The following is a 16,344-nucleotide window of genomic DNA, read 5'->3' on the forward strand; positions in this document are numbered from 1 at the left end:
TGCTACGAGAACAAACTCTTTGATCTGGGGCAACGATCAGCTTAAACATGAACGGGTTCAGTAGGTTTATTAGCTCCCTAACATTATTTAATTCTCTGAAATAAACAAATTCTCAGAGCTACTCCGGAAATTCAACCATTTTTGGGAGTTCCAAAATGTTCTCTCCTGCCAGTGATGCAACAATGCCAATATGGCGATTCAGTTAGCTGATGTTCTAAACCATAGTGTTTCCATTCCCCTTTAAATTATGCAAATTTATGTGGCTCAAGCAATGGAAAGTATTTGTAATGCTAGTTGCATTGATTCAACAAATCACAGCAGACTGATGGTACTTACTGCTTTGCTCCTATGGTTACATTCGCAATAGTAATGGCGTACTTTTGTAGGCACCAACTCCACCATAGTTTGTTAAGAAAATTAATGGCATTTTTGGATAAATGCCGAAAATAAGGTTTTTGTTAAACAGACGTAGATCTCTATTCTTATTTTATAATCTTCATCAGTGAACGTCACTTTTTGTGAATGTTAAAGAATTTGTAATAAAAAATAGGTACCTAAAGGATTCATAATTCCTAAAGGTAATGTTAAATGACTGCTATTATCTCATTGAACAAGTATAAGATCTCCTAAGCCTGTTCTATCAATTGGACATAGTGAGTTATATATTCTGTGCAGATATTGTTAATTGAATGACTTAGCAAAAAAATAAGGTATATTTTCCTGCTTACATGCAAATCATGTGGGGAAAAATCCACAGGAGAATGGACAAAAAACAGAACTTTTATTAAAATTGCCAATCAACAGTAAAACATTTTTCAATCAGGTCAGGATTCAGTACTCCTCTCCTTCCTCAGCCTCTCCCTCCACTGAATCCACTCCCACTTCCTCGTAGTCCTTCTCCAGGGCAGCCAGATCTTCTCTGGCCTCAGAGAACTCCCCCTCCTCCATACCCTCTCCCACATACCAGTGCACAAAGGCACGCTTGGCGTACATCAGATCAAACTTGTGGTCGAGCCGAGCCCAGGCCTCAGCGATGGCTGTGGTGTTGCTCAACATGCAAACGGCTCTCTGGACCTTGGCAAGATCTCCACCTGGCACCACCGTGGGTGGCTGGTAGTTGATACCTACCTGCAGGGCACAAGAAAAAAAGGGGGAAAGTATAATAATCTGACTGACCAATTGTACTTGAAAAGGTTTAGGAACATAGATCATTGTGAATGAATAAACCCATTTCTTGTTTACCTTGAAGCCGGTGGGGCACCAGTCGACAAACTGGATAGTGCGTTTGGTCTTGATGGTGGCGATGGCAGCATTGACATCCTTGGGCACCACATCCCCCCGATACAGCATGCAGCAGGCCATGTACTTGCCATGGCGAGGGTCACACTTCACCATCTGGTTGGCTGGCTCGAAGCAAGCGTTGGTGATCTCTGCCACAGAAAGCATCTCGTGGTAGGCCTTCTCAGCAGAAATGACGGGTGCGTAGGTGACCAGGGGGAAGTGGATACGGGGGTATGGCACCAGGTTGGTCTGGAACTCAGTCAGGTCCACGTTGAGGGCTCCATCGAAACGCAGCGAAGCTGTGATGGAGGAGACGATCTGGCCAATGAGCCTGTTGAGGTTAGTATAAGTGGGGCGCTCAATGTCCAGGTTACGACGGCAGATGTCGTAGATGGCCTCGTTGTCGACCATGAAAGCACAGTCTGAGTGTTCCAGAGTGGTGTGGGTGGTCAGGATAGAATTGTAGGGCTCCACCACTGCTGTGGACACCTGAACACATACACAAGAGGTAGAATAGTCATCTTTAGCTTAAACATAATGAAAATGTACATATTAAACAAACACAAGTATTGAGTACAAGGACAAAGTACAGTACTAGTTTTGCTGACGTGGAAATTTACCAAATATTAATGTGAGCAACTAAACCTTAGAAATACCTGAGGGGCGGGGTAAATGGCAAACTCCAGTTTGGACTTCTTGCCATAGTCCACAGACAGTCTCTCCATGAGCAGAGAGGCAAAACCTGAGCCGGTTCCACCACCAAAGCTGTGGAAGATCAGGAAGCCCTGAAGCCCAGTGCACTGGTCCGACTGGGGGGAGAAAGAATACAAGGGGTAAGGGTAGAGTCCTGCATCGTTCTGAATACTCACAGTTCGCTGCGGTTGACACGCAAAAAAAATCAGCTGGTGGGAAATAAAACATTCTTTCAGCCCACGGTTCAGAACAATTATATTGCGGGTCGGAAACTTTTTAAGTCAAGATAATACTTGCAAATTCCATTAGGCTACGTGAGCAGTGAGGCAGACATAGCCAGGCCTAGAAGACAAGCAACGCAGTGAGAGAGTGGAGCAGGGAACTGTCCGTTCGGAGGCCTATTTGTGTGGTGCTGAAACATTCCTAATTTGTCCAAGCACAGAGCTTATGTTCCCTTCCCCCACTCGAAAATACATTGGCAAGTTTATTTTCCCTGACTCCTAGATCATGCAAAATTGGCTAATGTAAGGAGAAATAAAAAATAAAGGTTATGATAGTGAAATTCCCCGGTTTGGAAGGATTTTTGAGTTATTGAAGACAACAAACCGCTAGATGGATATACAGCATGCAAAAGTGCAAGCAGATATTTATTTACAACAATTTAGTTAATTATCAGATAATTATTACATTCATTCCGGCTTTTGTTCATTTACACTACACACAGGCCATATAAAGTTTAAACCTGTGCGGCTGGTAAATGCTAATAGCCTACAAAATAAATGTAGGCTCCTTTTGCAGCCTATAACCCAATGATCATCAACTAAATTCTGCTGCAGGCCAATTTTTTCTTGAGCTGATGGTCAGGTGGCCAGAACGTAATTACAAACTGCAAATTGACTGCAAGCCCAAACAGATAATATTTGGCTAAGACATTCTCATGTCAAACTTTGCTTACAATTACATATCTTTCTATTATACTTTTTAAATTAATTTATTTTACTTGAAGCTGATTTGCTGGTGTTTTAACAGTCTTTTAAGTCCAACAATTAGTCTCTGATGTTGAATATCAGTTTAGACTTGGCATTGATGTGGCCGGCGCGGGGGTGCAGATCCAAAAAACTGACCTGTGCAAGACACTAGGTTAGGGACAGACTGGCCTCACTGGTGTACAACCTTGTTCAAGTAGCTTGCTAGTAAAGTTACATAACTAGTAGTTGGAAACACATCGCTATGAGTTCGCAAGCTGTTACTCACCAGCTTGCGAACTCGGTCCAGCACCAGATCCACAATCTCCTTGCCAATTGTATAGTGGCCACGAGCATAGTTGTTGGCGGCATCCTCCTTACCGGTGATGAGCTGCTCCGGATGGAACAACTGACGGTATGTCCCAGTGCGGACCTCATCTATGGAAAATAACAACTCAGTTCGGGCGGGATTTTAAAAAATGTATGTAAAAAATCTTAGTCATGTCAATATTTTAGCAAATGTTCAACCTTACCAACAACAGTTGGTTCGAGGTCCACAAACACAGCACGAGGGACGTGTTTTCCCGCTCCGGTCTCGCTGAAGAAGGTGTTGAAGGAGTCATCCCCTCCGCCGATGGTTTTGTCACTGGGCATCTGCCCATCGGGCTGGATCCCATGTTCCAAGCAGTATAGTTCCCAGCAGGCATTCCCGATCTGCACACCGGCCTGACCAACGTGGATAGAGATGCACTCACGCTGTGGAGAAATAACATTTGACACAATTCGCTAGCTCTTAAGACAAATGTGTAAAAGCTGGCAGATTTATGTTTATGTTACTTAGCTAGCTATTACACCATTGCTAAATTGTTAGTTACGAGGTAGCTAATATTAAGTTAGCAAGCTAGCTAATGTTCTTTTTTAAAAGTAGCCAATGTTAGCTAAGTTAGCTACCATTAGATCATTTGACCAAAATTGTTTTGTTTGTCACTCATCTTCTTGACAGAAAACTTACCATGTTGATTATAAGTAAGACCTGTAGCTAATTAATGTTTAACAAAAATGCGTTCGACAGTTGGCTAGCTAGGCTAACTTGGCTATACAACTTCCAACGGTTAACCGACAAAAAAATTAACTGAAATTAACTGAAAATCATCGCGATTCACGGTAATATAGGTCCCTGAATGAGCCCGCCTCCCTTTAAACCCAATTGGGTGTATTTCAAACAGATGCTGTGTCAATCAATGTTTTTTCTTTTGCAATTGGACCATTATATAAAGTTTCAAAAATCAACTTGATTTACTGCCGTTATATTGGCTGTTTGGTTGGACCAATCCTGCATTTTCAAATGACAGCGCGGGCTTTTTAAGTCAAGTGCAAAAAAATTCAATTTTACCCAAGTCAGTGATCAGTGAGGTGAATTCAATGCTTTCTTCTGCTATTCACTACTTGTGTAGCTAGCAATATTGGAATTGATGATTATTTTTGATTAAGCTCAAAGAAAAAAAACGCAAATCTTATTTATGACAAAAACTTATGGGTAAACTTGTAACTGACCAAGAACTGGAAACAGCAGTAGCCTACTAGGTCAAGGCTAGCTCTTATTTTAGTCCTGCAGCATGCATTATCTTCTAGGCCAAAGTAAACTGCTCTATAGCACTTTGTCCAGGGTTACCAATAATGATGCTGGACAAAGCCCTCAAATTAACTCATCTTTCTGATGTGTGTGTTGTTCTTGTCCTTGTTCTTCTACTCATCTGTATAAAAATGAAAAGACAACATATTTTCCAGCATCATTTGAAAGCAGAGGAGGGCGAGACAGGAGGAGAGAAGTGAGTGAGGGGAGGAGAGAAGTGAGTGAGGGGAGGAGAGAACATAGCCCAATTGTGTTGGGGATTACCATTCGATAGGGTTCAATCTGGTTTGTAGAACAGGTATTCTATTAAAAAAACATTTGAAAAGAGTTAGATAAACAAGGTTTCACTCCACAAATTATACAATAGTTGACAATATAAAATATAGATACAAAAAATTACATTGTAGACCACACAAATTAAATAGTTGTAAGACACTAAAAGCAGTCAAACACAGGACATCATTAAAGCCATAAACTAGTAAAATACTTAAGTAAAAATACTTAAAGCATTATGCCAGTCGTTTTTTGGGGTGTCTGTACTTTACTATTTATATTTACTTTACTTCATTACATTCCTAAAGAAAATAATGTACTTTTTACTCCATACATTTTCCTTGACACCCAAAGGTACTCGTTACATTTTGAATGCTTAGCAGGATGGGGAAATGGTGCAATTCACGCAGGAGTCACTACTGCCTCTGATCTGGAGGACTCACTAAACACACATGCTTCATTTGTAAATAATGTGTGCCCCTGACTACCCATAAAAAATTACAAAAATTGTATGGTGCAGTCTGGTTTTCTTCATATGGAGTTTTAAATTATTTATATTTTGACTTTTGATACTATACTGCAGAGATGTCCCAGAAACAAACGAACAGCCAAACCACCACCTGACATTTGGGCTGAGCTGAGAGCGCTGAGAGACATGTTGGTGGAGCAGAGAGTGGAGTTGAGGATCATGGAGACCTGACTGGGGGACCGTGAGGGGGAGGTGGAAGAGCAGAAAAACAAGGTGAGGGTACTAACAACAGATTTGGGAATCACCAAGAATGAAGTGCAGTTCCTAAAAAACTAAGTTGGCAAGCTGGAGACAGAGAATGCAGATAATGATAAGAGCAAATATATATTTGAGTTAAATGAAGTTTATGAGACAAATTAACTCAAGTTCCTCTCTTATGTAATGACTGCCAGAGTGACAGCCAGTGAGGGAGGGTGGAGGAGCAGAAAAAGGAGGCGACGGCTCTTGGAGAGGTACTGAGCGCCACTAAGACAATAGCAGCCCCAGAAGAAAAAGGTGGACTAGCTGGAGAAAGAGAATGCAAGTAACTGTATTTAGGAATGGAATACTTGATCAAGATAGAAGAATAAAGCTCAAAGACTAATTTCCTTTCTGTTCAATTTAACCCCGAAGGCCAATGACAGACATTGACAGTGGGAACACAGGTAGTCTAAGAGGACATTGATACCCTAAACTACCATTTTCTGGAAACAGCCTTTGAGAACAGACTGAGTGCCAGTGACAGGAAGGTGAAGGAGCTGAAGAGAGAGAATGCAGTTAAAATACATTAGATATGACCTTCTAATTCACAGAAACACTCCATGTTTCAACATTCGTAGTATGGCATAATGTGGTATGAGGTCAGTCAAGATATGGACTTTCCTTTGTTTGGGCTTCAAAATATAGTGTGGTGAAGGTAGTGGTGTGCTGCTAGTGAATCTTTGAATTCACTAACAGACCAAATGCGTCCTTCTCCGCTGTTTTGACTGATGGAGTTGTAGGACCCCTCAATACCGAAACCTCACTGATCTACAACAAAAGTTACCACCAACATTTGACTTTCTTGTTTGCCTAGTTGACACACACTTCCATTTCATCAAGGTCTATTTATGTAGGTCTATGTCCTACATACCAAACACAGGTAATGAATTAGCTGAGCAGTGACCAAACGAATCTACACACACTGAATCTAGCTACAGTTAACATTAGTCAGTGTCTATGAGAAGAACTGTGCTCACTTCTCCTTGCTTCTCTTCAGATGCAGTCTACCACTTCAGGTTCACTGCCAGGGATTACAGATCTCCATAATGGATGGGTGTTTACCTATACCACAATGACCAGACTTATGTGGAATAGGGAACAAAACAATGGAGTGGAAGTGATATATACATATGGCTAGAGGAAGGTGACATGGTCGACAAGCATCTCCCCTCAGTCCAAGGGCTATATGATGGTGCTGAATACAACCACAACACCTTCAGTGGCTTCCTGCTCTTCCTTATGCAAGGGGATTTCTGAGGTGAGCAGTTCTGGAGTTAAAGCCCTCATGTCTACTGGACTTAATAAACATCTACAGCTCTGGAAAAATTTAAAAGACACCTGCAAAATTATCAGTTTCTCTGGTTTTAGTATTTATAAGTATGTGTTTGGGTAAAATGGAAATGTTTGTTTTGTTCTATAAACTGACATTTCTCCCAAATAAAAATGTTGTCATTTAGAGCAGTGTTGCCAGATCTCAAATAATGCAAAGAAAATAAGTTCATAATCATTTTTAAAGAACACAATACTAATGGTTTAACTTAGGAAGGGTTCAGAAATCAATATTTGGTGGAATAACCCTAATTTTCAATCACAGCTTTCATGCGTCTTGGCATGCTCTCCACCAGTCTTTCACATTGATGTTGGGTGACTTTATGCCACTCCTGGCACAAACATTAAAGCAGCTCAGCTTTGTTTGATGGCTTGTGACCAAGCATCTTCCTCTTGATCACATTCCAGAGGTTTTCAATGGGGTTCAGGTCTGGAGATTGGGCTGGCCATGACAGGGTCTTGATCTAGTGGTCCTCCATCCACACCTTGATTGTGTGGCATGGGGCATTGCCCTGCTGGAAAAACCAATCCCCAGAGTTGGGGAACATTGTCATAGCAGAAGGAAGCAAGTTTTCTAAGACCACCTTGTACATTACTTGATTCATGCACCCTTCAAAGACAAATCTGCCCGTTTCCAGCCTTGCTGAAGTACCCCCAGATCACTGATCCTCCACAGAATTTCAATGGGTGCGAGACCTGGAAAGGCCTACAAGCCAGTGTCTCACTGCCACTGTGAAATGTCAGTAGTTTATAAAGAAAAATGTTAATGTCACCCAAACATACCTATGAACTGTAAAACCAGACAGGGTTTTGCAGTGGTCTTTCAATTTTTCCCAGAGCTGTATATACACACTAAGAAAAATTACTTTTAATTTATTGATAAATTAACCCAATGGTAGATGCAATCTGCAGTAAGTTTCAGCTAGGTCTACAGGGACATCTTGTGGTTAAAAGTATGAATGACATTTTGCTGTGGGTACTGAATACCTGTTATATTACTGTGAAAACATCTTTCATTTTCTCATGTAAACTATTCATAATCTAACAGTTGGATTAAAGCAAATCATGTCAGGTCAGTGATTACTCATCAGGCAGGATGCAATCCAGGCATATTAACTAATTCCTTAGTCCTAGTGCCCACAATTTAAGCCCTTCCAGCATGAATTACACTGCACATTAACCATGCGTCTCGATTTGTTAAATGATTGTGCAAGTGGTAGTTCTAAGAGATGTGTCAATTACCTCCATATGTATTTACAGGCATCCCCTGACTGCAATGTCTTATGTACATCCATTGCACTGTGACCAGCCCGTCTATTTACTACACACAATGAAGTACCACCAAATTTGCAATAGATAACTTCAAAGTTGAAATGAGTTACTGAATATAGTACTGAACTCAAACCTCCAAAAGCATGAGGCATTTCATTAGGTTTAACATTAAAACATACCCCAAAATAGAACTTCCTTCAAGGGTTTGTACTTCAATTATTTCACTTCAAAGACAATGATATCAGGAATGCTTGAACTTTATTGAAATTTAAAGGAATGAAGAGCTGGGATGAGAGGTTAGGGGAGAGGGGAAAGTGGGTGAGGTTAGGGGAGAGGGGAAAGTGGGTGAGGTTAGAGGGAAGAGGCGGTCAATGGGTGGGATTGTAGGTAAGGGGAGAATTGGGGTTAAGATGAGACATCGTTAAGAGCAGAGGAGAAGCTGCTTAGTTGCCACCACGGAGACGCAGGACCAGGTGAAGAGTGGACTCCTTCTGGATGTTGTAGTCGGAGAGCGTGCGACCATCTTCTAGCTGCTTGCCAGCGAAGATCAGACGCTGCTGGTCTGGGGGGATGCCCTCCTTGTCCTGGATCTTGGCCTTGACGTTCTCGATGGTGTCACTGGGCTCGACCTCCAGGGTGATGGTCTTGCCGGTAAGGGTCTTCACAAAGATCTGCATACCTCCCCTCAGACGGAGCACAAGATGGAGGGTGGACTCCTTCTGGATGTTGTAGTCGGAGAGAGTGCGACCATCTTCCAGCTGCTTGCCAGCGAAGATCAGACGCTGCTGGTCTGGGGGGATGCCCTCCTTGTCCTGGATCTTGGCCTTGACGTTCTCAATGGTGTCACTGGGCTCAACCTCCAGGGTGATGGTCTTGCCGGTAAGGGTCTTCACAAAGATCTGCATACCTCCCCTCAGACGGAGCACAAGATGGAGGGTGGACTCCTTCTGGATGTTGTAGTCGGAGAGAGTGCGACCATCTTCCAGCTGCTTGCCAGCGAAGATCAGACGCTGCTGGTCTGGGGGGATGCCCTCCTTGTCCTGGATCTTGGCCTTGACGTTCTCAATGGTGTCACTGGGCTCAACCTCCAGGGTGATGGTCTTGCCGGTAAGGGTCTTCACAAAGATCTGCATACCTCCCCTCAGACGGAGCACAAGATGGAGGGTGGACTCCTTCTGGATGTTGTAGTCGGAGAGAGTGCGACCATCTTCCAGCTGCTTGCCAGCGAAGATCAGACGCTGCTGGTCTGGGGGGATGCCCTCCTTGTCCTGGATCTTGGCCTTGACGTTCTCGATGGTGTCACTGGGCTCAACCTCCAGGGTGATGGTCTTGCCGGTCAGGGTCTTCACAAAAATCTGCATACCTCCCCTCAGACGGAGCACAAGATGGAGGGTGGACTCCTTCTGGATGTTGTAGTCGGAGAGCGTGCGACCATCTTCCAGCTGCTTGCCGGCAAAGATCAAGCGCTGCTGGTCTGGGGGGATGCCCTCCTTGTCCTGGATCTTGGCCTTGACGTTCTCGATGGTGTCACTGGGCTCGACCTCTAGGGTGATGGTCTTGCCGGTAAGGGTCTTCACAAAGATCTGCATCTTGACACTGAGAAAGAGAAACTATATTAGACTAACCTGCTCCCAAGACTAAAAGCAATTTCTGATGAAAATTAAACAGGCTATACATCATTAAAACTGTAGGTCTCAAGCTAGTGTTAATATCAATGTCGTTGGCGAATTTCTAAATAGGGCAGCGCAGAGAGCCTCCCATTGGGGGCAGTACTCAGCTGACGTTTACGTCAGCAGGCTCCAGGTGCCACCATTTTAGAACAATCTTGGGTCGTCACACGTTAACACGCCACATAGCCCTAAACCCCGCCTATTTCTAAAATGCATCTTAAAATCTGATAGTCCTCAAGTACGGACAAGCTGGTTGTTCATTTGGAAATTCTATGGAGCAGCCATTTCAGTTGTCGTCGACACGTATTTAACGGTCTCCCGTTAAGAAATTAATGTTTCATAATCCTAACATTAGGTCTAATTGAAATTAAGTACATCATTTAATGCCCGTTCAGCCAAATAAGAGATCTTAGCAAGTTCGGTTTAGTTCACGAGCTGTTCTTCACAGTAAGCTAGTAACTTACTGTATTTGAATGGCGGCTCAAATAAACGTTAGTTAAATAGCTAGCTAAGTCGAATGAAGGTAAAGGCTAGCAATAGTAAATAATCATACGGTTGCGCACCTTTTTTTAACTAGCCAATTTATCACCAAAGTCAGCTATAATTTCTACTTAAACAAGCTAGTTGCAGTAGCTAACGTAAACTAGAAAATTAATAGGTCTGACTAGCTAACGTAACGGCAACGTTAACGTCGACGTATGCTTGTACATACACAATAAGAATGGCATTGCGCTACAAATATACATCAAGCTGATTGAAAAATCTGAAAAATGTTTAGGCATTCGTGCTTATTTTGGATAATACCCTACTTACAGGAAAAAATGATCCACCGGTGTTCTTGAATATTCTAGCTTCTGCCTCTGTCTTCAGGAAACGACTCTGTTTTCGCAAACAAAGGGCTGTGGTATTTATACTTTACCGTCACGTATCCTTCCGCCGTTACACCCATATCGAACTATAAACTGCGGATTCGATAAATATCCGTTATCGTATGGATTATTTTGGATGAAGGGACAAAATCTACGACATACCACAATAAAAACGTTTTATATCAAAGTTTATTTTTAACTCGAAGTATCTGTGTATGAATGGACGGTCGGATAAAAGAAGTCGATCGTTGGCGGAGATAGAAATTAGCAAAAATAGTGATTCGTCGTTCTCTAGCAACAAGCTGCTCAGTCAACACGAAACTAGTCGGCCTCGGGCAGTATCAACCTTGCCAGCTAACTAGTCAAAACGGTTTACGTGTTAGCTATGTCAGTAAAGCCTCAAACTTTTATTTTTGAGTAAGCATAGTTTTGCTACATTCACAAGCATCAACATATTAGGAGTTATCCCAGAGAATTCGTTTTTGGTGCATAGAATACTGTATTGCTTAATTTCATGCAACACAGATGTGAAAGGTTTATTTCAGGGCATCAAAGTGATTTTATAGAAATTGCATTAACAGCATGGATCAACATTTTCATTCTACACAAACAGGAAAGGCCATTTCCCTCTGAGCCAGACTCCTTCCTAAGCCTCTACCAGCAGATCTAACACTTACTCAGATCTATGAGGTCTAGAGAACAAGCACGGGCAGCCCTTTTGACTTCAGCCTGACTGTGCTGAGTCAGCAGACTTTTGGTTGATGTTGCTGTCTTTCCTGAGGGAGGTCATACTGACCATTGTTCCAGAGGCTGACACTTTCTATCTGTGAACCATTCATGGACGTCTAAAGAAGAAAGTAGACAGAACCAACGTTGATTAGTTCTGTAGTAGAAACAGTCATTCAACAGTAACCTAGTCTACCCTTGATCTAAACTTATCAGAGAGAGGACATGAGATTTACATCAGCAAAACTGTGTGTGTGTGTGTGTGTGTGTGTGTGTGTGTGTGTGTGTGTGTGTGCGTGCGTGCGTGCGTGCGTGCGTGCGTGCGTGCGTGCGTCGTGCGTGCGTGTGTGTGTGTGACCTTACTCTCTGTGTGTTGTTGAGGACCTGTGGGTCAGGCTGTCCATAGTTAGCTGGCTTGGCTCTGGGGTGGCAGCCTTGTCTCCCACTACGTCTGGGGGGATGTGACCTACCCACCGAGTCATAGCCTTCACGTTCACTGGCCTCATCACCTGGTCTGTGGACCACTCCGTGCTGACACGCACACACGCACACACACTAACACACCTACACCTAACACACGCACACACCTAAGCTTAAAATAGCCTTTGTCCTCATGGGGATATGGGAAATGTCCCCATGAGGGAGAATTTTCCTTGTTTTACTATCCTTGTGGTGACTTTGAGGGATTTTAGGTCCACACAAGGATAAAAGGACCCCCCCACCCCCCACACACACACACACACACCATAGTGCATTGTGCCAAATGGCCTGTGGCTGGGCTCCACTTGGCCAGGCAGTCCTTGTAGCTAGAGAGGTCAAATCCACCGGTGTCTTGTGGTGTCTGTCACTCTTGTGGTGTCTTATAGTGTCTGTCACTCTTGTGGTGTCTGTCACTCTTGTGGTATCTTGTGGTGTCTGTATGGCTGATATGGGTCAGCATGTGATCACAGCAGTGTTTGTAGTGACTTTTTGGTTCAGTAAGGTCAGCGTATATATGTGTTTTCTGGATGGAGGTATGTGTATCTGTGTAGCAAAGTACATCAGGCCTACTTGGGGAAGAGCTTAGCAAGATACTGAGCGCTCTTCAGAGTGAAAGGGTCTTTATTGCAGAGTACAGGAGCTGGCTCCCTGTGTCAAACTATGATATCTAGAAGGAAGGCAGTGACCACTCGTTCCAGGACCTCGGTGCTGTCCCCCTCCTCCTCACCAGCCCAACCTCAGACCCAGCAGTCTGGCCACAACCCTTGTCTCCTCCCCATACCACACAGCAGGGTGGGCATCCAGCACGGCTCTACACACGGTGGGAAATAAGACAGAGATGAAAATGACAGGGTACAGAGGTAAATACATATATTGGGGGTTATAATAATACAAGTACATGGGTAAATACAAGTAAATAAATACTCTCCCCCTCCTCTCTCTTGATGTACCTCATCACGGTGGCTTCCCAGAGTGAGGCACCCCTCCCACAAACACCAGCATCTGACCCTCCACCTGCTCTGGACCGGCACAGTCACAGGTCTACCACCACCCTGGAATGGCCGCCGGCAGGGCAGACAGAAAACGTCGGAACTGGGTCAGGGTATAGAGTCCACCCAAGATCAGGACCCTTGTTTTTTTTTTGTTTTTTTTTAAATTTTATCCCATTTTCTCCCCAATTTTCGTGGTATCCAATCGCTAGTAATTACTACCTTGTCTCATCGCTACAACTCCCGTACGGGCACGGAAGAGACGAAGGTCGAAAGCCATGCGTCCTCCGAAGCACAACCCAACCAGCCGTACTGCTTCTTAACACAGCGCGCCTCCAACCCGGAAGCCAGCCGCACCAATGTGTCGGAGGAAACACCGTGTACCTGGCCCCCCTTGGTTGGCGCGCACTGCGCCCGGCCCGCCACAGGAGTCGCTGGAGCGCGATGAGACAAGGATATCCCTACCGGCCAAACCCTCCCTACCCCGGACGACACTATGCCAATTGTGCGTCGCCCCACGGACCTCCCGGTCGCGGCCTGCTGCGACAGAGCCTGGGCGCGAACCCAGAGACTCTGGTGGCGCAGTTAGCGCTGCGATGCAGTGCCCTAGACCACTGCGCCACCCGGGAGGCCCAGGACCCTTGTTAATCCCATCCGTGCTGACACACGCATCACCGACGGAGATGGTGGTGCTTGGTCATGGTCTTTTGGTCACAAGTAGTAGGCCGCCTGTGTGTGCTGCTTTTTTGACGAGGTCTTTCTTGCAAAAGAGAGGTTTTAGTTTCAGTGAGACTAACCTTGGTGAAATGTACAGAGAGAGGTACTTTCTAGAAAAGAGGGAGAGACACAAGACCGAGGGAGATTTTACGTCTCATATTCATACAGAAACAAACTGTCTCTCTTCTGTCAACACTGCAGAACACGAGTGTTTATCTGAGATGAGACTATTACGGCAGATATCCTCCGAATGTCCGCTTCCCTCTCCTCGTATCTCTGCAACAACAACAAAAAAAGCCTGGAATTTTTTTTCTGTTTCACAAAATAAATGTTACAACACACCTGGATCTATTCCTGCAGAGGGGAGGATCTTTTCATGGCATAGATGGAAAAGTTTTGTTTAAATGTATGCGAATATAAAAGACAATGGTAATGCAGCAAATTCAAACAACCCTCTTGTCCGGACTCTTTCTGTGTTGCATTAGAGTTAATCCTATCATATTATTCATCAAGTCAGTGCCTGTCAGTAACTAGGAAACGCAAACTTCACACGGTCTTTATCAGGCGTTCTAGAACCTTCCCTGTTACTCCAGGGATCAAGGTCAGAATTAGAACAGATATGCAGCTAGGCAAACCAACCGAGTGATAAAGGGAGAGAGAGAGGGAAGGTGGAGGGGGCGGAAACCAACCGAGTGATAAAGGGAGAGAGAGGGAAGGTGGAGGGGACAGAGCGAGGGAGGAAATTACAAGTGAAAGAGATACCAACAAGCAAGAAAAAGGCCATGGAGGAAATGAAAGTAGACAACATGCTATAGAACATTGACATGAGAGACATTTTTGCCGCGCGTTAGCGGACGGAAGAGGAAGTTGAACTGTGGTTGGACTACTTTGACGGTGAAGACTGGCGCGGGACAGAGTGACTTAGAAAAGGACAGAAGTAAGAATGAGGATCGGTTCGAGAAGAGGTTGAAGCATTTTTCAGGTCTGATTTCTCTGACCCACTTGGCCTTATCCTGTTTTGTATTTACACTATAGGACAGAAGTCACCGTGGCAACTTCCATATTGATTTAAATGTCATTTGACGGAAAATCTCCCCTGACCCTACATTAAAAACACATACAGTAGCTCATATACTAGCGCCATTGTTCTGAGGCTGAGGGCATGGTTTTTTGTTGTTGACGCTCGACCATCTTGTTGACTTTGTGTTGCAATAATCAGTCAAGCCTGCCTTTACATCCTGAGGGCTTTGTATGACTCTGCCCTCTCTATTCAGCTGTTTTGTTGGGTAATTACACATATGCCCTCACAGACAGACAAATAGACACACAGTGTGTAGTACCTGCTTTCGCAAAAGTAACTTTTCATTTGTGAATAACAGAAATAGGCATTGAAACAGAACTTTGTTCTTGAGGCTGTTGTGTACTGAGGAGGAACAAAGCTGATGGGTCAGAATGAAAGTAAACCAGTTCCAACAGCTCTGTCACCCCTGGTGTGTGAGAGATGGTGGTATAGGATCTTCACATAAGAACGTGACAAATAACACATTTGATCGCCAGACAGCCTTCCTGTGACTGGAAGTGCACACAAAAGTCCAGTGTCTGGCATGGATCTAGTTCTTTTACCTACCAGACTGTGTTCTTGAAGGAAAGGAGACTAGGAGCTGTGAAGGATTATTGAGACATAGCCTGTGTGTGTGTGTGTGTGTGTGTGCGTGCGTGGATATACTGTTGCATTAGCAGGACAACACTGCACAGTGTCAGAGGAGAGAATGTTATCTTCTTCATGTTCCCTGTTCTGCCCTGTGACAAAGGGAGGGAGACTCAAATAAATAACTGACAACAAAGACAAGTGCGTGTGTTTTATTTTAATAGAAAGATTCTTTCATACTTTTTATTTTTACCATTTATTTAGGGAAGTCAGTAGCATGGTACATATTTTCTTCTTTTCTTCACAAAATGAAAATGTACATTCATTAATCCGCATAAAACATCACATTTACATCAAAATAAATACATCATCTTGTGGTGGTCTCTTCTGGTGTTGTTATGGTTGGTTGAGCTTGTACAGGTCAGTTACTACGGTAAAACCAGTACTATAAACTGGTCTAAAACCAGGCCTTAGAAATGACTGCAGGCAGGAAGATGGGGCACAACCAGGAAGAGATAATGACCTCACTTCCTGTGAGGTCACTTCCTCCTATCTTTCACTCCTCTTTCTCGCTCCCATTCTCTCCCTCACCTCTCCCCTTCACATATTCCCTCCCTCCCTGTCTCTGTATTTGTTCTCTAATGGTAGACACATGAGTAAATAGACAACTTTTCACAAGTGCTTCAGTCTCTTTATCCCCCAAATCCTGCAGCCCCCTTTCACAGTATCTCCTGTCCTCCCCTTTCCCTTGTCCCCCATTGCCTCTCTGACTCATCTTCCCTCTCTCTCATTCCTCTCTCTGTGATTGGAGGACAGGGTCATGGGATCATGGGGGGAAGGGGAAAGACTATAGTCAGTCTGTATTTACATAACTTCCACCTGGGCGGGTCTAAGGAGGAGGAGGAATGGTAGGGGGATGGGTCGGAGGGGTGGATGCTTCATTTTGGGATTCCAACAGTGGAGATGGTCCTCATATTGATACCTCATATTCACGGTTGTCCTGGGAGAGGGGGAAAGAGAGAGAAATGTT

The 16,344-nt window shown here is 44.0% G+C and overlaps 3 protein-coding genes across 3 annotated transcripts in view; all 3 read right to left on the minus strand.

Moving 5' to 3' along the window:
- Window positions 1-766: 766 nt before the first annotated feature.
- Window positions 767-4,625, minus strand: LOC129863753 (tubulin alpha chain, testis-specific). The gene is made up of 6 exons (XM_055935990.1): window positions 3,952-4,625; window positions 3,473-3,695; window positions 3,229-3,377; window positions 1,938-2,090; window positions 1,243-1,770; window positions 767-1,128 (listed from the first exon to the last, which is right to left on the minus strand). The coding sequence occupies exons 1-6, from the start codon at window positions 3,952-3,954 to the stop codon at window positions 832-834; spliced, it is 1,353 nt and encodes a 450-aa protein (XP_055791965.1). The 5' UTR covers window positions 3,955-4,625; the 3' UTR covers window positions 767-831.
- Window positions 4,626-8,456: 3,831 nt separating this feature from the next.
- Window positions 8,457-10,808, minus strand: LOC129863754 (polyubiquitin-B-like). The gene is made up of 2 exons (XM_055935992.1): window positions 10,699-10,808; window positions 8,457-9,811 (listed from the first exon to the last, which is right to left on the minus strand). The coding sequence occupies exon 2, from the start codon at window positions 9,802-9,804 to the stop codon at window positions 8,659-8,661; it is 1,146 nt and encodes a 381-aa protein (XP_055791967.1). The 5' UTR covers window positions 9,805-9,811; window positions 10,699-10,808; the 3' UTR covers window positions 8,457-8,658.
- Window positions 10,809-15,511: 4,703 nt separating this feature from the next.
- Window positions 15,512-16,344, minus strand: part of LOC129863756 (seizure 6-like protein) — a 53,881-nt gene continuing 53,048 nt past the window's right edge. Inside the window, exon 17 of the mRNA XM_055935995.1 lies at window positions 15,512-16,314. Within this exon, the coding sequence (XP_055791970.1) occupies window positions 16,285-16,314 (30 nt within the window). The 3' untranslated portion in view covers window positions 15,512-16,284. The remainder of the gene's footprint in view (window positions 16,315-16,344) is intronic.

Source organism: Salvelinus fontinalis, chromosome 10 (genome assembly GCF_029448725.1).
Source record: "Salvelinus fontinalis isolate EN_2023a chromosome 10, ASM2944872v1, whole genome shotgun sequence".
In the NCBI taxonomy this organism is placed as follows: Eukaryota; Metazoa; Chordata; class Actinopteri; order Salmoniformes; family Salmonidae; genus Salvelinus; species Salvelinus fontinalis.

Excerpts from the sequence above, each read along its gene's own strand:
- LOC129863753 (XM_055935990.1), bottom strand. Across the intron at positions 3,378-3,472 it reads CCTCGAACCAACTGTTGTTG|ATGAGGTCCGCACTGGGACA; the intron begins GTAAGGTTGAAC and ends TATTTTCCATAG. Across the intron at positions 1,771-1,937 it reads CCATTTACCCCGCCCCTCAG|GTGTCCACAGCAGTGGTGGA; the intron begins GTATTTCTAAGG and ends GTATGTGTTCAG.
- LOC129863754 (XM_055935992.1), bottom strand. The coding sequence starts at position 9,804 with ATGCAGATCTTTGTGAAGACCCTTACCGGCAAGACCATCACCCTAGAG.